Source organism: Carassius auratus, unplaced genomic scaffold (assembly GCF_003368295.1).
Source record: "Carassius auratus strain Wakin unplaced genomic scaffold, ASM336829v1 scaf_tig00014694, whole genome shotgun sequence".
In the NCBI taxonomy this organism is placed as follows: Eukaryota; Metazoa; Chordata; class Actinopteri; order Cypriniformes; family Cyprinidae; genus Carassius; species Carassius auratus.
This window is the reverse complement of record NW_020524518.1, coordinates 87,650-113,901: the sequence shown is the minus strand read 5'-3', so window position 1 is coordinate 113,901 and position 26,252 is coordinate 87,650. Positions and strand designations below refer to the sequence as shown.

At 38.2% G+C, this 26,252-nt stretch overlaps 2 protein-coding genes and 1 long non-coding RNA gene across 4 annotated transcripts; 1 reads left to right on the top strand and 2 right to left on the bottom strand.

Moving 5' to 3' along the window:
* Positions 1-1,385: 1,385 nt before the first annotated feature.
* Positions 1,386-3,289, top strand: LOC113074452 (uncharacterized). The gene is made up of 3 exons (XR_003280650.1): positions 1,386-1,708; positions 2,246-2,317; positions 3,222-3,289. It is a non-coding gene; the product is annotated as an uncharacterized LOC113074452 (long non-coding RNA).
* A 2,178-nt stretch (positions 3,290-5,467) lies between these two features.
* LOC113074451 (pseudouridylate synthase 7 homolog-like protein) lies at positions 5,468-10,528 on the bottom strand. 2 transcript variants are annotated; one of them, XM_026247296.1, is made up of 9 exons: positions 10,472-10,528; positions 9,462-10,218; positions 9,215-9,374; positions 8,636-8,831; positions 8,461-8,559; positions 8,294-8,375; positions 7,831-8,123; positions 6,144-6,197; positions 5,468-6,047 (listed from the first exon to the last, which is right to left on the bottom strand). In XM_026247296.1, the coding sequence occupies exons 2-9, from the start codon at positions 10,207-10,209 to the stop codon at positions 5,727-5,729; spliced, it is 1,953 nt and encodes a 650-aa protein (XP_026103081.1). In that variant the 5' UTR covers positions 10,210-10,218; positions 10,472-10,528; the 3' UTR covers positions 5,468-5,726. The 2 variants fall into 2 exon arrangements, with proteins under 2 accessions (XP_026103081.1, XP_026103082.1); XM_026247297.1 differs by lacking the exon at positions 10,472-10,528 and having other exon boundaries at positions 9,462-10,425.
* Positions 10,529-11,540: 1,012 nt separating this feature from the next.
* Positions 11,541-23,566, bottom strand: LOC113074450 (twinfilin-1-like). Its single transcript, XM_026247295.1, has 10 exons — positions 23,445-23,566; positions 22,690-22,767; positions 21,604-21,782; positions 20,014-20,109; positions 19,901-19,916; positions 14,784-14,872; positions 13,753-13,878; positions 13,353-13,503; positions 12,554-12,675; positions 11,541-12,394 (listed from the first exon to the last, which is right to left on the bottom strand). The coding sequence occupies exons 1-10, from the start codon at positions 23,467-23,469 to the stop codon at positions 12,227-12,229; spliced, it is 1,050 nt and encodes a 349-aa protein (XP_026103080.1). The 5' UTR covers positions 23,470-23,566; the 3' UTR covers positions 11,541-12,226.
* Between the last annotated feature and the right edge of the window lie 2,686 nt (positions 23,567-26,252).

The window sequence follows — 26,252 nt, the reverse complement described above, 5'->3', positions numbered from 1 at the left end:
AAGGCTCTGATGTTCTCTTGCTGCTTCACAGCACATTTATAAGGTTAATGTTCCTGTAATACGATCTGGGTGGGTCTCACGTGCAGTTACTCAAGTAAATGAGAAGGGAAACATATACAAAATGTTGTCATCTATGTAAAAGTGAATAAAGAGAGAAACAAAGTATATCACAATATCGTTATTTGTTATTAAAATATTATGTAAAATTAAATGGTTAATTTTCAATAATTTTGTATTATTGATTATTTTATGTTATAAAAATAAAAATAATTCAAATTTTGCCATTGTTATTGACATTAATTTTAATATTTGATTATGTTTGCTATTATTATTTATTTTATTTATTATTTAATCTTTTTTTTTAAGTATTTGTGTTTTCTTTAAATAATACAAGAGAACATATGTTCTATAAAATATAAAACTGAGGCAGAAAATCAGGGTTCAAGTTTTTCCCCTTCTCCTGCTTTTTAACAAATGAATGCAGTTACAATTATCTTCCACAAGAGATTAACACACACATTAACACATGATCTGGTGATTCTGGTCTCGTGCATGTGCCTGTTATCCATCCATTCTCCAAAACGCTTTGTCTATGTATGAGGGGATGCTTTCTGACCCATCGGAGAATCATTTCCACCAGCCCATTTTACTTTGGTTTAATTTGTATTAAATGTTGTGATGTTTGATTTTGTAGGCGTGAAGAAGCCAGAGTCTCACTCCTCTATCTCCAGCCTCATGATCAGAGCTCCAGAGAGACTCACATCCTCCTCCTCATGAGTGACACTGAGGAAGATCCAGTCCGGCTTTACTAACTCCTGCTCGATTCTGCAAACACAACAACACAAATTAATTGTCTTAATTGTGAACAAACATCATACATAAAATCAAATAAACATCTACTTCAGCTATAGACTATATATATATATATATATATATATATATATATATATATATATATATATATATATATATATATATATATATATATATATTTTTTTTTTTTTTTATTATGTGTTTACATTATGAGTTGAGTTCACATTATGCTATTAAATTCAACAACACAATATTTTACCCTGACTTAACACATTCATTGAAAGCTTATCTGGATCATTAAAAAACTACTAGATCCAAGTTGCTCTGCTGGTCAAATACCTGACAAAATATAGATTTGTTGTAAAATATTCTACATTTAAATGTCGGTCCTCTCACCTATGATTTGCCATCTCAGGTTTGTGGTTTGTTAAGAATGCAGATCAACTCATTGACCACAAGAAGGAGCAGATGATCAGCTTTTTGTCACCTGCCTTGTAAACATTGAATCACATAAAAAAGGGGGGGATTTTGCTTTTTCTACAGTAGGAGAATCTTAAAGCGCATTTTTATATATCATGGACAATGAGGCAACTCTGAGTCCGTTGGTAATAAAATATAGCTTATAAGGTAAGAACAGGAGTGCAGTTTTTCATCCGCTCCAGCAGGCCGCGTCATCGAGCTTTAGTTTAGTTACGTTACAGCTTCGGATGCTTGACAACAACTCTTGATAACAGTCGAAACAACACGTACTACAGACAAGTATAACTTATGCATATGGAAGCTCGGTTAAAAACTTCCATAACCACTTAACAGCACACATTTCAGACCATAAACAAACCAAACTGACAAACGCTGTGATAAAGCGCAGGAATAGAAGGTGTCACGCGACTCGCCTGTAAGTCTCCTTCTGTCCCAGTGTATTATTTGTTTACCTTACAAAATCACCTCCACACGTCTAGCAGCACTTCGTTATAGTTAAGTAATTGAAATGTTTGTTCATGTGTAGGTCCGATTCAGAGCTCATGTCAGGTAATTCAGTCTTTGTTTACTTGCTGAACTCCCTGTCGGACCTTCAGAAGAACAAATGAATCAGTAGATTTACATTTATAATCAGTGAATTAATCGTCATCTGATATTCAGATTATAGAGCGGAATTATAAGTACTCGTAGTTTAGTCTCTTTTGTTGTTGTAGTTTTACTGTAGACTGATGTGGACTGGATTAATGTTAATACAGTCAGTCAGTGTGATATTCCTGCTGCTCCATGGTTTAACATTAGAGCAGCGTTGCTTTGCTTCTAATCCAAACCATCATATATTCAGTCCTTTTGTAGAAATTATGTAATGTAGTTGGGTACTTATAATGTAGACTTCAAACTGACTGTAATATTCTGTATGGAGTGATGTCAGTTTATTCATGTCTCTGCCCTACAGAATATAAAGAAGAGTTACACTCAACAGAAGCACGTGGACACACATTAATGATGGACATCTGCTTATGCACAGGTAATGTTTATAACGTGCCAGTTTGTGCTGTTTTGCTTGTACTGTAAATGTGTAGGTTACTTTCACATTCTTTCACTTTCGAATTCCGATTTATTGGCCGCTGTAAATAATAAGTGCCGTAGATATATTATATTCACCTCATTTTGGAATGGGGAGAAAGCTATTGTCTGCTAATGAGAAGTTAAATACGCGCTATAGGTAAATAAATAACTATAAGAATAAAGTGCAGTAAATTGTAAAAGTATTTGCACTACTATTCAGTGTGTTTATAATTATGACAAAACATCTTTAACCTAAAATGATGTTGTTTAAAATGTGTTTGTTATTGGACAGTGAGCAAAGTATTAAGATACTCACATCTTCTATGAAGGTTTATCACAGACTTTGTTTACATGCTGTTTTAATGCTGAACCTGTCAAACCTTCAGAATAACAAATTAATCAGATCAATTGTTGCGTTACTTTTATAATCTTTAAATTAATGTTATATATTATAAAGTGGAATAATAAGAAATCATGCTCTTTGTCTCTTTTGAAAGTGTGACTGTATATGACATTTATATAATTAAGTCTTTAAACTGGGGAGAAAGGCAGATTCAACTAAAAGATTATAAAAGGTATAGGATTGGCTTGCGTATAATAGACTGCAATATTTTTACACTGTTTAGGAATTAAGTTTTTGTACTTAATTTATATTCATTTACTATTATTTTTAGATTTTAATAAATGCAATATTAAACATTAGTTTGAATGAAACTGATAGATACAGCATTACAGAAGTATAATAGAATCTGCAGTGTTGTATAAATATGCAACATTAATATACATATATTTTTTGTATTACCTGTTTTAAGTCTTGATATGCAATATGTCTGATGATGTCTGTATTTCTGTCGTCTCTCTAGAATAAGAGGTGTCTTGTTGGTTGTAAACTCGTCAATCTGAAGCAGAGCTCTGGGACGTGTGGACAGACGTCGCCTGTAACGATGGACATCTGCTCATGGCCAGGTAATGTATCTTATGTGTGTTCTAGTGCACTAAACATGTAGGTTACCATCATTTTCTTTTTGAAGGGCCTCCCCTTTGAAAAGCAAACGATGGTAACCTAAGTAGGTGGGGAAGGGATGGGGGATGAGATTTTAAGTAGCTTTATATAATTTTTTTTCAGTCTGTCCAAAAGCATAACCACTGCGGGTCACAGTGCCGGAAGCTCCAGGGGGAGACCGTACTGGTATCCCCCTTCTTTAGGCGCGCCTTCACACACACACACACACTCCAATCACAGAGACCTGGCTGGGATTGAACCAGCAACCTCTGAACCCATGAGGCAGTACTCTTACCTGTGAGCCACAGGTCTCTTGTTGGAATAAAGGAAGGAACTTATATTTGACTGTTTAACTGTGATTACCCAATAAAGAAGTTAACTCAAGCTGGGTACATGATTTTTAGAGGTGGGATTTGAACCCATGTCTCCAGCACAATCTCATCCTCAGAGAACATGTGTTTATCCACTCACCCACCATGGATTCCCCTTACTTTTTTTGGCATGAGTAAGTAGTATAGGGATTTGAACTCAGAGCTCCCAGATTATAAGACAATGCTTTATCTCCAGAGCCACTGAGTCTGTGGAGTGAAGGTTTGTCTCAAGCTCATCCTCAGAGAATGTGTGTTTATTGACTTACCCACCATGTATTCCTCATTGTGTTCTGGCATTTGAGTGAGTTTTTTGTTTGAGATCAATGTCAAGTAAGCAGTAGTGGGGTTTGAGTCCACATATCCCAGATTAAACAATGCTTTATCAACTGAGCCACTGAAGCTATAAACTCTGAACGTCATTCAATTTAATAACAATTTTAAAGTTACCAATTGTGGGATTTGAACGAAAATGTATCTCCTAACCCACTGAGTCTTGTGAGATAAAAGATCTTTTGGGCAGATTTTTTTGAGTGTTGTGTATGATATGAAGAAAAGCATTGAGCTTTAGAACTGATGTCTCAGTCGCAGCATTATCTCAAATGACTGGTGTTTAACCACTATAGCATTCACAACAGCAACATCCATTCAGAGAGCTTCATTTGATTTAATGAAAACGGTTTCAAGTAAACCCTTGTGGGATCTCCCAGACAGAAAGATAAAACATATTCTTCTGAGCCATTGAATCTGGGAGTTTGATAAGTATTTTGGACAAGGTTTTAGTGAGAGCTTTGTTTAACCTGTTAAATGTCACCCCGTCCCGTATACGGGACGCCTACGTTGACTATACTATATTACAATCAAATCTAATCTAATCTTGACAAACTATATATAGTTGGAAAGGTCTATGACTCCCAAATATATATTTTACCAATATTTTTTGTTAAAAATTATGTAGGAAAAGGAATAGATGAATTTATGACAAGAGTGCACCCTCAGAAATCTACATTACAAAAGGAGCTTTGACCTTTGTTTAAAAAAAAGACTTCCTCGTTGCCTTTTTCTCTATCACATTTTAGAAATCATCAGAAGTTATATATCACTTGAAAACACAAAATCTCAAAATTCATCCTTCAAAACCCATTTTAAAATCAGACATTGCATTACCATGTAAATGGCACATCAAAATCATGTTACAAAATGTTTTCAGTCATGAATTATAAAAATGTATGTTTGTATCATGCACATTCATGTCTATCTTCAAAAACGTGAGTGACAGTTAACAGGTTAAAATAATGGAAAGCCTTAACAAGTGTGGGATTTGAACCCAAGTCCTAATTATAACCGGATCTAAATAGCATACCTAACCACTAAATCACTGTGTTCTCAACATGCAACAGGGACATTTCGAATACCTTGTTAAATTTAACTTAAGCAATAGTGGGAGTTGAACTCAGAACACCAAGATTTAAAAAAAAAAAGCTTTATCAACATATTAAAGTCAAAGTTATCCTCTGAGTTTGCAATTAATTGTTTTGGGGTGTTTTTCATGAGATTTCACAGGTCATGCTGAAATTACCTGATTATTCAGAAATGAATCATGAGTGACATTCTCCCAAATGAGATCAAATATTCCGATCAGTTTTTAACAAGCCATACAGTATGTCAAATGTCAGTTATGTGTTTAAATGCATGAAGCTGAAATATTCAATTACTGAAGCACAACCAAACAATCAGGAGATTTGTCAATAAGATTTTTATTAAATCTTTGCATGTACATCTTCAAGGCCTATCAAGAGTTCCAGATAGATTGCTCACATCCTCCTCATCAATTACACTGGCACAGAAGATCCTCTTCTTTTCTTGCAAGTGAAGGCACAAATGCTTTATGATAGGTAGTCCTTGTAGTCATTTACATAATATGGAACAAAACAGCCCTTATATTTGACGTTACCAAAGATCCACATTATTTAGTCTGTAAACATTTTTAATCACTGTCACTGTGAAAGATTGCTCTTCATTATCTCTATGAGACACACAGTAGCGTAGCAGGACGTATCCAGATCAAAGGCTAGTGATAGACTGGGTGTGCCAGTCTCGTCTGACTGACCCTGCTGCTCCTCTGCGGTCCGCAGGCTGTAGGTAATATTCTGTGGCTTTGCGAGTAGGGGGCGATAACATCCCGGGACATTGAGTTTAAGGGGAGTCACTCTAAAACGGCATTGCCCCAAGCCATCCTGAGCCAGTCGGTCATGATACCACTGGCCCAGCAAGTTTTCAGGGTATTTGACACTATTTCCTGGCATCGGAAGAATTACCTAGAAGCAATTAAGCAGAAACACCATAAGGGACTGAAGGGTAAGGGTCAGCAGAGCAGACACAGTCAGAAGAAAGGAGACAGCAGAACATAGAACCTGGTCTAGTGAAAAAACTTCATCCTTCTCCTCCTCAGAGGTTACAACATGGACCTATAACATAGAAATTAAAAGCAATTACAACAAAAGTCCATAAATGACATATTTTATATCCATCTATCTATAATTGATATTTTCATATAGATAGATACACCCTATATATATATATATATATATATATATATATATATATATATATATATATATATATATATATATATATATATATATATATATATATATATTAGAGGTGGGCATAGATTAATTTTTTTAATCTAGATTAATCTCACTGTGATTTTGAAATTAATCTAGATTAATCTAGATTAAAATGGCTCATTCGAATTCTGTCGTCGGCATTCAGAATATGTGTGTTACCCAAATAAAATTGACAAACAGTAAGTCTTTGAGAAGGGGTTAATCAAGCTAGGTGGTGCATTAGAAAAGGGGCTCATCTCCTGTTTCCAAAATGCATCACAAAGTGCTTGAAAAAGCTGTAAACTAATTCCACATTGCACAAGGTGCAAACAACATTACTCCTGTTTCACACCAATGTTTACGTTTTTTTTTTTTTCCAAGTTTGTAGGTGTCAAGGTACAGAAACCAAATAATAGCTCTGGATAGTCTTCAATGTAAAAATGAAATATACAATCAAACCTACATTTATTCAGACACCTTCAACATTTCTCACATTATTACAGTTTTGCTATATATCTCAAAAATTATATCTGGTTTCTGAATAATTTTTGGTTTGACTGTTAAAACTACAAAGAAATTCAGTCAAGAGCAGTGAGTGATTTACATTTTAATTTTCTTGGATTAACATTACAGCAGCCAGTCGCTAAATTAGGCCCGGTCACTTTAAGAGACGATGAACGCATCCAATATAATACACATCCCATTTTTCCTCAACTGTTTACTTTCACTTAAGAAATAACTGACAGTTTTTTCGAGCATAATTTCCAAGGTGGATATTTTGACATATTTTGTATGTATTTGTGAGCACAAGAGCAAAAATAAGCAAATTCGATGTTCCAGTGTTTTGAGACGCCTTTCTCTGCGCGAGCCCTGAACACCAGAACACCAGAACACCGTGGTGTTGAATTGGGCTCTTTCACAATTTTTTTTTTTGTTCAAACTGCGATTTGTATTTGTTCGTTCGGGTGCAGGAGGAACTTCGAGGTGAACTTCGCAGAAGAGAGCTCGGTTCAGTGTGGCTGTCCGTGATAAGCGTCTCTCTCTCTCTCTCGTGCGCAGAGCTGAACATTACTCTGTTCAGCTTTTCCGCGTCTTGTGTTTGGATGCTTTAATGTTTAAATCGACAAGCAGTAAGGCTTAACAACACGTGAGAAAGATAAGCTTTCATGACATTGCGCAGCAGTGGCCCATCAACTGTCCTGAGCATCTTTTTAGGCTGTCCTCAGCGAGTCAGTTATATAAAATATCAAGGTGAAAGTCATCATAGCTTGCTTAGTATAGACCCAGCTCTCAACCCAACTTTGAGAATAGATTAACGGCGATATTTTTTTTATCGCCCGATAAGAGTCTCGCGTTAACGCAGCACGTTAACGGCGATAACGTCCCACCACTAATATATATATATATATATATACTACTACAATTGAAATGACTTCAAATAAAATGTATTGTTTTTTTTCCCCCCAAACACTAACTTAACGAATTTCCTCACCTGTGGAGTGTTCAGTTCCTTTGTGGTGTCTTTGAGTCCCTTTTCAGATCCAGCCCAAACCAGATCTCCCTGGACAGGCTTAAAGCCCAGTTTCTGGAGCCGGTAGTTGGCGGCTTCGTTCCACACTCTGCTACAGTAAGAGTGGAGGTAGAAGACCCTCATGCTGTGGGGTAAACTGAGCCAGCCACGTATGCAACCCTCCTGTCCGCTGCCGTACCTGTGAAGCGCACGGAGCATAAGCCGCTCTCTGGCTTTGTAAGCTGGCATGAGAGCCAAACTCTCCTTGGCATTCCCTAAAGAGAGAGATCCGGAAAATGTTAGATGTTCTTGGATGTATAGGAACTGTATGCAAAGTCAGTCAAATGGGTTTTGAACGACATGAAGAATCAACACACGGTGACCACATTTGCATTTTTTGGTGTACTATCACAAGCTTCACAATCAGAGAAATCCCAGCACACACCAGTGAGAAGAAAATGACGTTTTGCCTTGTTCTGGAGATCTTCACCCTCCTCTGGAGTGAAGAACAGCTTAACAGAAGCCTCCTGTCCAAAGACAAAGGCTTTAGGACTTTTTAACAAAAGCAACAAATATAGATGTTAAATGGAAATTAATGATATGAACTGGTACCATTTTCTCCTTCAAGAGCTCAAGTCCTACTTGGTCTGCTTGGACACATGATCCACTTCCAAACCGTTGGGGACCATAATAATTTACGAAGCCTCTGTTCTGTAAAAACAAAATCATTTTTGTAGCGGTGTGTCTACGCCATTTATTCATTAAATACTGGTGAACGTATATTTACCTTCACATTTTCCACTGCCTCTTTTACAAGCTGCTGCGGTCCTCTAACTCCATGTTTATCATGAGGCTTCAGGTCTCTGATGACAAGATCAAAATGATTGCCCTGTAGTCTGCCAAGTTTAAGGGGTTCAGACACAGGACGGACGCGAGAGATCTGCATTCCCCTCCGCTCAAACTCGGAGACTTTGTCCAGCAACCTGCCAATAGAATTATTAAATATATCTACTTATTGATTAAACCTTCTGATGCCTTCTGATTCATTAATTGTGCTAGTTACAGTACCCAAATGTCTAAAGATAAAATGTGACTCCAAAAGTTAAACATAGCTTTGATTCTATTTATTTTTCGCTCTCCACTTTTAAATACAATGTAATTCATTTTAAAATATTATTTTGTTGTTGTTGCTTTTTTCTAGTAGTTAAGGTAAGAAAGAGAATATTTTCCGAGCAGAAAAATGGCAACAAAAACGGACATTTCCACTTACCCACTTATTTCATTAGGTTCAAGAAAAGAGAAGAAATAAATAATGGGAATCGACCGAACATTAGATAATGGACTAATTGGCTAATGGTGCGTTTACCGCTCTGGAGAGATCTTTTTCACCACCATGGCCTGGTAGGTGATGGCTCGCTTGTCTTTGATTCCTGCGTAGGTAAAATCAGACGGAAGCACTCCGAGTACAGCAGCCATATAGCTGATGGCCTCCAAAGTCTCCAAGTTCTCCTTTCTCAGTGTGAAAGCTGAGGAGGAAAGACGTTTTACATTTTAGGCAGGTTTCCATAGACTATCAGCTTTACATGATGCTATAAAATGTTTTCTCTGCTCACCGGTGTATAATATCAACTCCTCTTGAGAATCCGCTGCTCTCTTTTTGGGGTGTTTGCTTCTCTCTCTTAGTCTCACTGTGATAGAAGTCCTCTGCTGGTCTGTGAAGCTCTTGGTTTCCACAAGCTTTCCAAACCGCCTGCTAACAAAATGGTGAACTGAGGTTCTGTGCTCCTTGCTGTCATCTGGCAGGAAAGTGAACGCAGAACCAGGTACTTTGGCATCGATGAACCTGAAGAACTCCTCAGCTTCTCCCTCAGAGGCTAAGCTCGCAAGCTCCTTGAAGTCTGGGTCCTCTCTGACCCGAATTTCTGATTGGTTGGTCACCGTCTGGAGGAAGGGGAAGTTGTATCGTACTGCTCTATGGACAACAGCTCTCAGGTGTTTATCAGGATAAGTACCCAATGACAGTTCCACCTTTTCTTGCTCACCAGCTCTTACTCTCACTTTGTTAGTGAAATGTTCCAACTCTTGGTTCACAGCTGGACCCAAGATTATATTCAGATCAAAGCAATCCTGATTTAAAATGTCAGTGTCATCTGGTTTAGACTGCTTTAATTTATCATCCCTTTTGCTAGCCTGACTTGATCGAGAAGGACTTTTCCTAAGTTCTTCTTGAACATTAGAACTGTTAACAAGTTGTCCATTGATGTCTATCTCAATAACCACAAAGTCTTGGGGTGACTGTTTTATGGTCCCATGGAAACCTTCATGGTCTGATATAAAGCAGGAGAGACTGGGCCTCTCCATTCTTAAGTCCTAAACAAAAATACACTTAGCAATTAACTCACTCAATCATTTGGTTATTTTAGCGATTTGTTAACTTGTATGTAACGTTAATGTAAAAATATAATAAAATGTAAAAAAAGGGGAATTCTTCGGATAAACATTTAAATTATTATATAAAAACAACTGAATCCCTATTACAAAGCTGGTTTACTTAACCCTGTTACGTCAACACAAAGCAAGCAAAATGCACATTTTGGAACAGAGTGCTTCTGCTTCCACTCACCCGCTACTGTTGTCAGTTCACTTCCTCCTCACCACGTGGTCCCGGTCTTAAAGGCACAGAAGCATAAAGACGGGAAGGGCAGTGTATTCTCGTTTTGCGAGGATTCCAAGAATAGATCACTGATCTATATATATATTCTATATTATTGATCAGTGGAATAGATACAGTATTTCTTCAATTTGTAAAGCATGTTGTCATAAAATCGTAATGAGAAACTACCATTAAAAGGCATGTAAGGGGGCCATTAGACAGGTACCACAGGTAGTAGACACACACACACATATAATAGAATCAAAAGGCTTAAGATAACAAACGACTCCAAATTTAAAGGTAACTTCAAATCTTTTTATTTTTGTCTTTTATTTATTTTATACAATGCATAAAAAAAGACATTTAAGGACATTAACGATTCCTTTCTAGACTTCATAATACCCTTACATAGCAGACATGTTAATTAGTGGTTTGCCTGTTGTGAATCAGTAGATGGATTGTCCCAGAGGTTCAGGAACTTACAGTCCCTTCCCTTATGAGTGGTTTCAAAAACTTCCCAAGCATGATGCTAAGTGAACTTAACTCCATGCACTGTATACATTAGTGTGGTTGCGAATGGTATTAAATGGAGGCTGAGTTATAAAACATTAATTGTGAGACAGACAGGATGACCCTAACCGTCTGAAACCACGGACACTCACTTTAATATGTCAGACAACGACATCATCTGGACAAACAGCTGTCTGGGCTTAGAAAAATAGTATCTCTGCAGGTTTAGTCTTCACTAAAAGAACACGAAAAATAGCTAAGATGTAAAGAAGCATCGCTTTTTCAGATTTTTTATGGCGAATTCAATTATAGACATATCTCTATAATTACACAATCATATATTTAATAAAAAACGACCAATTTTTACATATTAAAAAAGGAATCGGAAACAATTTCAGCACATTATTCTTGGCAAATCCTTCATCAAAATCATCCCTAACCTATCGCTACAAGGTTCAGTGGCTGTCAGAATACTGATTATTTAAAATTTGTCAACCTAATCAATCAGAAAATTAATAAATTATATATATATATCCTCATAAAACAGAGCTGGACTTCTGACCTTCCTGATCAGACAACCACAAAAGTTAAGCCGTGGACTGTTTAACTTTCCAGGCTTGTTTTCCAACCATAAATCATGCCTAATCTCCAAGGGCAATTTCCCAGACAAATATTAACGTTACTCCCAAGCTAAATTGTAATTTTACAGAGTTACCATTAAAAATTAAATTTATACCTAGACTAGAATAGATATCTGATTATGGGAAACCATCTTTTTCTCAAAAACATTCTTCAAAAAGGTTTTTCCTTAAAAATCAATATCTATTTCTGGAAAATAAGCACTATATTTCAACAGTATTGCACTCTATATCATCATCTTGGCTAATATGCAAGTTAACAGCATAATAATATTAAAACTATTACCAGGAACATCACAGACAGCATCCTTGTAAACAAGTGAAGCTTAGTAAAATACATTCTTCTGTACCTCAGTCTGTGTTCTTCAATATATAGAAAATATTGCAATATCTGACAAATATCAGATTGCAAGCTACAAAATGTAATTTCACAGGCTTAGTGTTTTACTTTGTGCATAGTTCAGTCTATAGGGCTGTGGTCTACATGAGTCAAAGTAAAAATGGGAATTCGCTTTGAGGACGGGATTCCTTAGACTAAGTGGAATATACCACCGTCAATTTCAGAACAGGAAGAGGTTTAATCATCATCACCGTCGTCCCCTGGTGCCCGTGTGATTCTGCGGCCCCCCTTTTTCCCGGTTGGCCCCTTGGGTTTGGCAAAAGCTTGCTTGTGTGCATGCTGCTTGGGGTGAACCTCTTCGTACAGGAAGTCACTGGTTAGTTCTTCACCATTGTCAATTTCCAGCTGAAAGGAAAAATTAATGTTTGAAATCTACAGCATTAACATTGTTGTAAATGGTCCGATAACCTTGAAATGAAGCATGCCTCCAGGAAAACAGGATGGTGTATGCAGTACTTAAAAATACAGTGAGAAGGGTTATATAGGTAAACAAATAAATAATACCTTTTTAGCAATTTCAATGCCTAAGTTTTTCTCCACTGTGTCTACGAGAGGGTTCTTGCAGCTTGAATAAAGCATTCTCTCTTTGATGCTGCATTTATAACCAGGCATAGAGTAGATGAACACTGCAAACACACACACACACAGTACTCTTGAAACTATTGACATATGGGATAAAACATGTCCAAAAATATTACTTTCCGTTATCATGAAATAAAGAACAAAGAAAAAAAGGAAGAAAAATAAAAAATATAGAAATGGTAATTAAAAAAATAATCATAATTGGTCAACAGAGTTTCTATAAAATATATATATATATATATATATATATATATATATATATATATATATATATATATATATATATATATATATATATATATATTTATTTATTTATTTATACACAGACAAACATACACACACATACAGATATAAAGAGAGATATAAATCATTTTATTCGGCTAGGGTGCATTGAATTGATCAAAAGTGACAGTAAATATAATTTCATAAAATACTTATTTTTCATATAGAAGCAATTATTTTGAACTTTCGACAGAAAAAAAAATTCTGAAAAAAATATATATATATATTTTTCCACAAAAATAATAAGCAGTACAGCTGTATGCAACATATACAGAAATCATTCTACTAAAGAAATATATTTTTTTTATATTTCCTGAGTAGAATGATTTCTGAAGGATCATGTGACTGAAGGCTGGATTAATGGCTGGGGAGTGTATATAACATATTTGCGTTTAACATTTAAACACATTTCTTTGAACATTTGATATTCCTCTCTTACCTGTGGACTCAAGGTAGTCTCCTTCATGAGAATGTTTGTAGAGGAAAAAGTGATACCTAGCTGCATCATTTGGGATCCTTTTAGGTAAATCTTTCACCTCTGTGGGAGACGTGCTGGACAACTTGATGGATTCTTTAGGAAAATCTATTTCCTGTTAATGGGATAACATAATTAGTGTATTTGAACACAACAATGTATTTCCGTCACATGCTGGTGATTCTGCGGGCAGGGGCCAACCCAACCAGTCTGTCTTCTAACAGTAAAAATACAGTTCTGGCTATTCTTCTTCGTTTTATGCAATATACAGGATGAACAGGATGTTACAGGATGAAAAGGAGGAATAAGATGCTATTGTACAAAGCCGCTGGGAGTGGTAGAGAGGGAAAAAGTCCTGAAGTACCAGTTGAACGTAGTTAATCCTCTTCTCCCTAAACTGCTCCAGAGCCTGAATAGCGTCTCTCTGCATAGGGAACGCCACTCCCTGAAGAGTCTGCTGCTTTGTGTCAACATGGATGTCTGTCTGCAACTGAAAACAAGCATATAATCCTTTAATAATATGTATGCACTGACCTGTATAACCAAAGCAGTCACAGTGGTTGTTAAATGATTAGTTAGGAACGAGCTCTGCAATTCATGTTGTAAATTAAAAGCAACGTTGTGTATAAATTCCTGAGGATAAAATCTTCCCAACCCTAAATGTTTGAATGGTATACTTAAAATATAATATAATATTTTTAAAAATGACACATTCTGTGCTGCATCCAAACAAACTTCTGCATCCTTTGCATCCAGGATTGGGACCAGCATTTTATCCAAACATCTACTCAATAAAAATCTCTCTTTCAACAAATTAATAAAAATAATAACACCACAAAGCAGCTTTCCTCTCCTCTGGTACATGTAGATTAGTGTAGCATTCTCCTCCTCCCACAGCTGCTCTGGGGGGAGTTCACTGAGCCTTTTCATTGGTTCATTGATGCAGCCTGTAATTTTAAACAGCCAATGATGCAACTAAGAGTCAGAGCGTTTCCTTTTATGGTATGAGGGGAGGTTTGTAAGCATTGCCAGCAGCATCCTTTGCAACTGGTTCCAGGAGCTGGTTTAAATGAGAGAGTGCCTGGGACTGAGCTTCTCTATTTTTAGTCAGCGTATGTTTGCTGCTAAATATTACATTACATTTATGTCTCTTCCACAAATCATCTTAATATACAGTAAGCTTAGACATATGCATGGTGATTTGGAACATGCCTTCTAAAGAGCAAGGATCCATCATTTTGTTTTGAGATAATGTTGCGCATAATGTAATGAAACTGACTCTTGGCCTGATATGAACCGTTGGACTGATGTGGTTACACCTTATTTTAATAAAACCTCAGCAGAGCCTGACTAAGGTGTACACCCCTGCTGTGTTTATGTTGGTGTCAGCATTACCTCACTGAGTTTGATTTGCCTCAGTTCCTCCTCTGCTGCAGTCAAAGGCAGAGGCGCCGCCTGGGAGCTGAGGTACTTTTTATAGCCATTTCACGAGTTCACACTTACATATAATTAACTGAATATTATAATGCGTATTTGGCGTGCTGTCCGGGGAAGGGGCTCCGAGCTCGGGAATGGCCCGAACCTAGAGTACCCCCCCCCGTATATGAAAGTGTAAAGTGAACTCTAGTGGAGGAGAAGGGGTGGAGGGGGGATGCTGATAAACCGTCAATAGAGACAGGTAGGCTGATTCAGCTGTATTTATACCCTAAGGTTGATTATCTTGAGTGGTTCCACCTGTGCTAATTAGGTTAAGTATCTGACGTGCTTCTCCCGAACCTTGTTATGAAACTACATTTCACGAGTTCACACTTACATATAATTAACTGAATATTATAATGCGTATTTGGCGTGCTGTCCGGGGAAGGGGCTCCGAGCTCGGGAATGGCCCGAACCTAGAGTACCCCCCAAAAAGCTTAAGAGCAGGAGGACAGCCGGCCGAACTAAAGACCCCCCCAAATGAGTGCCACGTTTGGCGGGCTGGCGTCTCGAGAAAGGGTCTGAATGTTTGTCCAGTGGGCCTGTGATGGCGGCTCACTGTACCTGGACTGACGGGCCCTGCTGGCCTGCAACGGGGAGCAATTGTAATTTGGAGCGACTGATCAGGCGAGTTTGTGCCTTTCTCCGCTGTGAGACCGTTGCTCGCTGGACCGAAAGAGAAAACAGGAAAGAGAGAAAATGAAAGCTTGACCGGGAGATTTTCTCACACTGCGTCCATTGTGAGACCAAATGCTCGCTGGACGAAAGAGAAAACGTAAGTGCTCTACCGGGAAAGTTCTCACTGCGTCCGCTGTGAGACCAAATGCTCGCTGGACAGAAAGAGAAAACAGGAAAGAGGGAAAATGAGAGCTTGACCGGGAGATTTTCTCACACTGCGTCCGTTGTGAGACCCAATGCTCGCTGGACGAAAGAGAAAACGTAAGTGCTCTACCGGGAAAGTTCTCGCTGCGTCCGCTGTGAGACCAAATGCTCGCTGGACAGAAAGAGAAAACAGGAAAGAGGGAAAATGAGAGCTTGACCGGGAGATTTTCTCACACTGCGTCCATTGTGAGACCAAATGCTCGCTGGACGAAAGAGAAAACGTAAGTGCTCTACCGGGAAAGTTCTCACTGCGTCCGCTGTGAGACCAAATGCTCGCTGGACAGAAAGAGAAAACAGGAAAGAGGGAAAATGAGAGCTTGACCGGGAGATTTTCTCACACTGCGTCCATTGTGAGACCCAATGCTCGCTGGACGAAAGAGAAAACGTAAGTGCTCTACCGGGAAAGTTCTCGCTGCGTCCGCTGTGAGACCAAATGCTCGCTGGACAGAAGAGAAAACAGGAAAGAGGGAAATGAGAGCTTGACCGGGAGATTTTCTCACACTGCGTCCGCTGTGAGACCCAATGCTCGCTGGACGAAAGAGAAAACGTAAGTGCTCTACCGGGAAAGTTCTCACTGCGTCCGCTGTGAGACCAAATGCTCGCTGGACAGAAAGAGAAAACAGGAAAGAGGAAAATGAGAGCTTGACCGGGAGATTTTCTCACACTGCGTCCGCTGTGAGACCCAATGCTCGCTGGACGAAAGAGAAAACGTAAATGCTCTACCGGGAAAGTTCTCGTGCGTCCGCTGTGAGACCAAATGCTCGCTGGACAGAAGAGAAAACAGGAAAGAGGGAAATGAGAGCTTGACCGGGAGATTTTCTCACACTGCGTCCGCTGTGAGACCCAATGCTCGCTGGACGAAAGAGAAAACGTAAGTGCTCTACCGGGAAAGTTCTCGCTGCGTCCGCTGTGAGACCAAATGCTCGCTGGACAGAAAGAGAAAACAGGAAAGAGGAAAATGAGAGCTTGACCGGGAGATTTTCTCACACTGCGTCCGTTGTGAGACCCAATGCTCGCTGGACGAAAGAGAAAACGTAAGTGCTCTACCGGGAAAGTTCTCGCTGCGTCCGCTGTGAGACCAAATGCTCGCTGGACAGAAAGAGAAAACAGGAAAGAGGGAAAATGAGAGCTTGACCGGGAGATTTTCCTCACACTGCGTCCGCTGTGAGACCCAATACTCACTGGACGGAAGAGAAAACGTAAGTGCTCTACCGGGAAAGTTCTCACTGCGTCCGCTGTGAGACCAAATGCTCGCTGGACAGAAAGAGAAAACAGGAAAGAGGAAAATGAGAGCTTGACCGGGAGATTTTCTCACACTGCGTCCGTTGTGAGACCCAATGCTCGCTGGACGAAAGAGAAAACGTAAGTGCTCTACCGGGAAAGTTCTCGCTGCGTCCGCTGTGAGACCAAATGCTCGCTGGACAGAAAGAGAAAACAGGAAAGAGGGAAATGAGAGCTTGACCGGGAGATTTTCTCACACTGCGTCCGCTGTGAGACCCAATGCTCGCTGGACGAAAGAGAAAACGTAAGTGCTCTACCGGGAAAGTTCTCGCTGAGTCTGCTGAGACCAAATGCTCGCTGGACAGAAAGAGAAAACAGGAAAAGAGATAATGAGAGCTTGACCGGGAGATTTTCTCACACTGCGTCCGCTGTGAGACCCAATACTCACTGGACAGAAGAGAAAAGGTAAGTGCTCTACCGGGAAAGTTCTCACTGCGTCCGCTGTGAGACCAAATGCTCGCTGGACAGAAAGAGAAAATGGGAAAGAGGGAAATGAAAGCTTGACCGGGAGATTTCTCACACTGTGTCCGCTAAGAGTTCCAATGCTCACTGGACAAAAGAGAAAACGTAAGAGCTCTACTAGAACAGTTCTCGCTGCAAGACCAAATGCGGGAGATGCAGACAAGGCTCATGCAGGAGTGGACACTGTTGCGGCAGCGGGGAGATACAAAAAAGCTCCTGCGGGAGCAGACACTGCTGCGGCAGTGGGGAGATCTGTGGCAGTGGAGAGATACGGAAAAAGCTCCTGCGTGAGCAGATACTGCAGTGAGGAGGTACAGGAAAGGCTCCTGCGGGAGCAGACACTGCTGCGGCAGTGGGGAGATACGGGAAAGGCTCCTGCGGGAGCTGCGGCAGTGAGGAGGTACAGGAAAGGCTCCTGCGGGAGCAGACACTGCTGCGGCAGTGGGGAGATACGGGAAAGGCTCCTGCGGGAGCTGCGGCAGTGAGGAGGTACAGGAAAGGCTACTTGCTTTCGGCTGCTGTAGATATTGGCTGCGGGAAGAGTAAAAAGGGTTAGTAACATTTGATGGGGCAAGCAAAAAAATGAATGGGTAGCCTACTGTGTTACCAGCTTAGCAATTGGTTGCCTGATTTGACAATTCCTCAAGCATTGTCCACATTATTATGTTACTGTTGGAAAAGCATCTTTTCCTCTCATTTGGCCTCCGGGCTCTTAGGCGGTCTCCCGGGCGGATACGTTTGGAAGGCTGTTTTCACGTTGTTGTATGGACTGTGGAAAAAAAAAAGGGTTTGGAAACGATGAAGCATGTTTAGTCTTGCAAGACATTGTACCCCGAGGACATGATTATAGCAGTAACGTACCAGTCACCCCCCATTTTGCATGGAGACAGAAATTACATACCCAAAATAAAAATGTTTCTGCTCATGATTCTTTCTGACTAGATACATTATCGACGTTTGTCCATGAGCTGACACTTCAACGTTTTACCGTTCAGGAATAGGAATCGTATTCCTGATATAATTTACTAAATAACTGTCACTGAAAATATGTTTTATCGAAATATTGGTCAAATATCGAAGCCAGAGTCTTTAGACTTTCAATTGATGCACGGTTTATCCATATCAAGTCAGAGTGAAGTTTAACGTGCTGTGGAAGTGAAACAATAATAAACTGGGGCCGTCGGCGATGCTTGCAAGCAAATGGGTTAATAGCAGTTATGTGCTATTCGCTTCTAAGTGGTTTCTAAAGATATTTACTTGCCTGTTTTTTATATTACGGTCCTGAAAAGGCAACAGTAATTTTACTCCCACTTGCTGTCCTGTGTCAAAACACGAGGGCAGATGCGTTTTACATGAATTTTGAGTGATCACTAAATAAGTCCCTAAATAATTTGGTCCTGCCAGAAAAATTGCATGGAGATAATTTTTTTTTTTTTTTTTTTTTTTTTTTTTTTTTTTTTTTTTTTTTTTTTTTTTTTTAACTTATCATGGAACATTATTGTATCATTTCAGTGAGGTTTAAACGTGCTCGGTAAGGCAAATGTAATGTCTTGGACATTTCAGTGTGGATGAAGACTGGAAATAATGCCTTTGTTCGTGGTTAAATGTGGCATTATCATCTGACGGATCTACATTTGTATCTGTAGTCCAAATCTATGCGCACTCCACACTCCAGATCAGCAGGTGGCGGTAATGCATTTTTACGCTGGTTTGCCAAAATCACCACAAAACACTAGTAGAAGATGGAACTGCGTCATGACGTCATTTAACAAACTTTAGCCGCGAACCTGCTTTTAGATGCAACACTTTGGATGCCAACTGCCGTAAAATCCAATGAACCTGCTTTTAGAGTTTTCGCCTGAAAAAGTGTTGGTTAACATCGCGCGGTCAAACTGCAACTCGGCCGGAACGCCGGTGTGAAAGGCTGAGTCGCGACGGGAAGTGAGAGCCTTGTTGCCGTGAGAACTTGGGTGCGGCCCAGGCTGGTTGGATTCCAGCTCGAGGAGAGCTCGGTCTCGGGCGGCATGAACATTGTGTCGAGCGAGCGAGCGAGCTCGGAGCTTGCACGGTCTATTGGCCACGACTTGTGGCTTGACGAGGAGAGCAGCTGTCGCGATGACGCTTAATGCTGCTCAATAGTCGTGTTTGACTGGGTAGGAAAGATCGCGGGTCCGGCAAAAGCAGCAGGTCTTATAAATCCCCGGTGAAACTCTCTTCGTTGGTACGAAAAATGGGTCCGTGGTAAGGTGACAGACGAAGCGAACCGGCATGCTGATAAACCGTCAATAGAGACAGGTAGGCTGATTCAGCTGTATTTATACCCTAAGGTTGATTATCTTGAGTGGTTCCACCTGTGCTAATTAGGTTAAGTATCTGACGTGCTTCTCCCGAACCTTGTTATGAAACTACATTTAGAGAGACATCGTCCTGAGCCGAAAGAGAGGCATTAATGGGTTAAACCTATGACTGTGATCCATTCATGTGGAGGTTTGATTTAAAGAATGGCAGGTGATATAAGTCATACCTTCACTGTGCCAAAAATCTCCTCTTTAATGTGGCCACCACCAAACTCTTTCTTTAGCGTGGCCCTCGTAGCAGCATACAACATTTTTTGTCGAACCTGAAAGGAAAAGTTTTTCAAAATAAGTTTCTGGATTTGCATGTTTTTACTTAATATATTTTCTTTTTAGGAACAAGAACATACATCAAATGAAACTGTTTTAGACCAACATACTTCTAAAATCCAAAACAGACATTATCAAAAACCAAGCAAACATATATAACAGACAACATATACAAATAATACAAATTAATTTATATATATATTTTTATTATTATTATTATTGATTGCCGTTTGTTTAACCAGGTAAAAAATTTCTGAGATTACAAATCTCTCTTACAGTCATCTGGCCAAGATGCAGCATTACATTATTATATTCTCCCATATTGTTATATATTCTTGTATAATTATGGTACTACTTCTACTGAATGAATAAATAAAAAAAAAAAAATAAATAATAATAATAATATATATTACTGTCCCTCAATCCATTGAAGATTAACTTATTTCTTAAATTGAACAAAAAATCCTCTGCAGTAAATGGGTGCCGTAAGAATGAAATGAGTCAAAACAGCTGATAAAAGCATCATAATCCACAAGTAATGCACACAACTCCAAATGCCTTCATGATGGATTTGTTTCTTATAATCATGCAGCTTTTCACTTCACAAAGCATTAACTGATGGACTGGAGTCATGTGGATTACTGTTATGTTTTAATCAGCTGTTTTGACTCTCATTCTGACGGCACCCATTCACTGTAGAGGATCCACTGGTGAGCAAGTGATGTAATGATAAAATCTATTCCAATGAAAAGACAAACTCATATATAATCTGGATGGTTTGAGGGTGAATACAATTTTCAGCAAATGTTCATTTTTGGGTGAACTATTTCTTTAAAACTCGAATCCAACAAGGAGGAATTTCTGGATTTCAATTTTAAAGTTGTTTTGTTATAGGAAAGCTTAAAGTTTGAGCAATTTGAGCTGGCTTCAGATGGGCATGAAGTGAACGATTGATTTTGGTGCGATTGGGACTCTAGCCATTTTAGTCGCCCTCTGGTCGTTGAACATTGAGGGAAAACATTAGAATTGCAAATGTGTAGCACAGAACCACAACTGTCCATTTCGTATCAGGTCACCCGTGCTTTTCATATAAAAAAAAAAAAAGAAAAAAAAAAAAAAGGAACTGTGAAAGTAGATCAAACTGTTTTGCTTAAAAGCACAAAGTATCCCTTATATGAGCTTACCTGATACTATATCTTTTGATAAAAGATCACATTACAGGGGATCTCCAGTTATTTGCACTCACTTAAGATACACTCATTTATTATAACAATGATAATGATCATATCCAAATAGTACTACAAAAACTTCTTATTTTAGGCTGTTTTATTATGGACTGGCTTCACTGGCAACCAGCTATTTAAAGAGCTTTAAACCAGGGATTCTATATATGCTGGGGATGGATTCAAATGCACTGAGCAATGTCATCTCATGATGTCCTTTGGCCTCATACAAGCTGAAAGAAAACGACAGCATGCAAACAAACTCACTGGAGAGTGATCCGGAGACCAGGCCAGGAAGATCCACTCATAACCCTGGTTGTTGGTGGTATCCAACCTGTAGAGAAGGTACGAGGGCATGTCGTCCTCCACGAGAGGAAGAACATAGCTGTCCCATTCCTGGTCCCATTTCTTGGCAGCACGTTTACTTCCGCCAAGAACTAACTTCTCTACAGCAACACAATATAAATAAAAAAAGGAAAATGTGATATGATTCTTTGGTCATACGTAGACAATATTTTTTTAGTTTATTGTATTTTGTTCATTCAAATACAGAGCAAAAATTACAGCAGTAAAAGAATTGTGTTTTTTTTTTTGTTGTTGTTGTTGTTGTTTTTTGCATAACTTTTTTGCAGATACTATTAGTTTTATCAATATTTTTAATTTGTTTTTAAATTTTTGTTATACATCTTAGTCAAAAGTATTTTTTTTTTTTATGTCTACATAGTTTTCTTTTATTTTTGTTTTGTTTCAGGTTTATCACGATAAGCTAAATGAAAATGAGAAATGTTGCCTTGAAGGCAATCTTAAACAATATGTTTTTGTTTATATAGATTTTTTTTATAAATATATATTATTTTCAGTTCAAGTTTATTTCAAGTAACAATTTTATTTTTATTTTATGGTTTTTGTTTTAGTTAACTAAAAAAAAAACAGATGTGAAATAACAAAAATAATAATAACAATAATACAGAGTGAACATATAAAAAAATACATACAAAAAATAAATTTTGACTTGTTTCTTGTTTTTTGTGCTCCCATGTTTAAAGGGATTTGAAGTAATATTAATATCAGTGTTACCTCAAGTAATATATGGATAATTCTTGACTTGTCAATGTAACATTTTGCTAATGTAATTTAATTAAGTAATTTTTCTTTTAATGGTAGTTGGGGTTTTGTAAAGAAAGTAAAATATCTCTCAGAATTTAAATCTCTTTTAAGTCAATCAAACTGAAAGGAAAAAAATGCACGGACAATTTTGCCATTTGTCCTGAATATTACTTATTTACAGTATGTTTATTTTAAAAAGCCATTTAATAAATGCTTGTATTCTGGTGTGTAAAATGGTCATCTCACCATTTTCAATCACTACTTTGATGAGCCGATATTCACCATTGCGAGCCTTTGCAAAGATTTCTTTGACTTCCCCGGTAGCTGAGAAGAGAAAGCACAGGGTGAGAACAGGACACAATCAGACCTTTTATTCTGACACAAAACAAAGCTGACCATCTCTGGACAACGGAACTGAAATTTGGCTGATGAACCAAATTGAGGAATCTAAAGAGGCATTGTCAGGGACAAGTTTGAAGACGGCAGTCCTTTCCTGGAGTATGTTCTTTGAAAATCACAATGTGACCATTCAAGGTGATCTTTAATTGAAACTTTAGCATGACTACATTGATTCATACACTTGTTTTCATGGCAACACAACACTACTGCAGTAAAAGCTCAATGTAAACAGATGTCTATTGCATAATGCCTAGCAACAACTTTGAATAAAGGTGACACGGTTATTACAGCTGGACCTTTGAGACCTGCTGCCTTCCTGCATAACTCTCAACTCCAGTCTGATAGTGAAAGACCTATCCGAGTTTATTTGCATGACCATATTAGTGCAAGAAAAGACAGAGTACACTTGACACAGATTCACGGTCTAGGATCAGGTTTGTTTACTGTAAGCTCGCAATAAAACTCTATAAGGTAATTCCGTCTGAGACGACCACAACAGGTTCTTCTGTTTGCAAACAAGCGCCAAATCGTGCATTATAGCGATTCAGTTAACCTAGTCTCTATTATTTTAATTGCCAATAAAAGATCGTTAAGGATTTTACCTTGGATGCCGGTTTGATGAGACATTCTGGTTCTATTGCGTCGGTTGATGGTAGTAGTGAAAGAAGAACACGGAACCCGGAGAATGAACTACAGTAATTTGAGATGCCTGTCATGTGACGCCACGCCGTGGCCCCGCCCACTGCGGCGTGGTGCGCGTGTAATTTCTTTCTTTTTCTTTTCTTTTTTTTAGACAAAAACTACAAACACCTGTAAAAATAAAAAAGAGGACGTCTTTAAAAGAGAATATGCTAATGTAATACAATTCGTTTTTTATTTTGTGGTGTTTTACTGTGAGGGTTTTGGGGTAACTATCTCTAGAAAAGTTAGTGTTTTTAATTTACGTTATATAATGGATGAATACTGAAATAATCTGTGCTAAGGGGTCCATGGAAAGGTTTAGAGAAAAACAGTGCAATAAATAAATAAATAAATACATAACCAATCAACCTACAATACTATAATGAATAGAAAAAAACTGTGTTATAAAATAGCTTAATGGATGCTACATATTATATTGTGTGATATTAAATAATATTTAATAAAATATAAACAGGTTATTTATAAGAAACTATTTCAGCATGGGGGTCTCTTGCGCAAAGATGGTCAAATTTGGGGGATTGTGGCAAAAGACTGAAAACGCCTGTGCTGTGCAGTTCATGCTGAGAGAAGCAGGGCACTTGGGTGCACTTGGGACAGATCTTGGAAGCGGTGGAATTTCTCAAATGCAGGGTGGGGTTGGGAACATCCCACATGAATACTATATAAATATACTGCCAGACTATAGTGTTGATTCAGTTGCTGCATCTGCGTGTGCTCTGCTAAATGAACCACAGACTCAGCAGGAGGGAGTGGCACTAGAGCAATGGCAGGGCAATTCATGGTAAAAGCAGACTAAGCCTTCCTTGTGAATTAGAGGTTACTGGGCCACACACCCTACTGCCAAAGGCCTTAATCGAAATCCTCTGTAATAGTTCTGTGTGTAATAACATATTCTATTTAAAGAAGACCTTTCTATTGTTACTCAAACTGGACTGCTAATTACTAAAAGTCCTAGCTTACCATATCTGCCTTATTTTGCAGTGCAAAAATACGTTTTCTATGAATATGCAAGACTTGATAGTGTGATTTGTTAAATAACTAAGAATAACAACGTGCAGTAAATTGTAAAACTATCTGTGTTGTAATATTGTCAGAATATCTGATTCACGCAACAGTCATTTGTGATTTGTGGCAGCTCCTGTTTATCTGGTTATGTGAAGTCAAGAAAGGAAAACAGCTTTGAAATTCAGAGTGCCTGGATTTTCATGACTACTCCCATCAACACGTCACTGAGGATCATTTACAATCAGAGAAAACTCTGACACTATACAATATGACTAATAAAGTTAGAAGCTCAATAATTCAAATGAATCATAGGATATTCCTTGAATACGCAGTATACAGTGTGTAATTGTTTTTTTTTTTTGTTTGTTTTTTTTTCAGTGTGTACAATAAAGACCTACTACATTTGCAAAAAGTTGAGTACAGGCCTACAAAAGAGCACACTGGAAAAAAATCTTCTATTGAATAATGCAATGTTCAAATTTACCTTTTCAACTCCAAGTGTGATTAATGAACAAGTAACATCAGTCACAAATTTTAACATCTCTTTCTGACTCATTATTTACCAAAAGATACGAAATGTAAACAAAATTGAACTGAAAATGCATGTTTAGTTTAACTTCTGAAATTATAACCGGATGCTCTTCAAATGCAGTGTGATGAGGATATATGTAGCATACAACGTTTTGAAACATTAATGTTCACTTTCTCCTTTTTAAAAGTATAAACTCACTTGGGCGGTACCTTTTCAAAAGGTACACCTTTGTACCTTAAAAGTAGGCTAACCTAAAATGTAGGCCTACATTCCTAAATTTTGTGTATTTTGCACAGTATTCAATAAAACAACAACAAAAAACATATTCTGGTTAGATTCCATATTGAACTTACTGGACAGAGTTAGAGTATTTAATTGCACGCATTGTATGAAGATCCTATAAGGTCCTATAATATCGCATCACAGCTCACAACTTTCAAAACTGTTTCATGGTTTATTAGTCTACTGAAAGTTTCTTTCAGAACTACATTTCAACATCGGTATGTTGTTAAACAACAGTACATTCCACTGAATGCACCATACATTTATCATTCACACAGCCTCGTTTACATTCATGTAAAAAAAAAAAAAAAAAAAAAAAACAATAATAAAAATAGGAACTACCCTGACTAAGATGTATAGCATACAGTAGGTTCTCAAACCTGCTCCTGGAGACCCACTTTCCTGCAGAGTTCAGCTCCAACCATAATAAAACACACATGAACCAAATAATCAAGGTCTCCAGGATCACATGAAATGAAACGTTAATGCTGTCTGAACCACTAGGTGGCGCCATTATCCTATCTATTTTGGGACATTTATTTTTTATTTCTTAAACAAGTTCAGACTAAATATGACATGTAAATTCAGGAAAGCAGTTGCAGATTAGTGTTTGCTTTCTCCAGATGCCGTCATTCAACAGAGGGAGTGAATCTTCTTTATTCTTTAAATCCATTTCTGAAACACAGCAGTGTTTCACAAAACAAACAAAATAGGAATTTAAATGCACAGGACACAGTTAAAAAGGTGTCATGGGGCACATACTCAGTCAGGAGGGTTCTCATGCAAGTACACATAAAAAAAAAATCTCCAGTACACACAACAGGCCCAATATTGTCTTGCCTTCCTGTAATAGGAAAATAAATAAACTCATCCAAAGCTGTCATTCAGG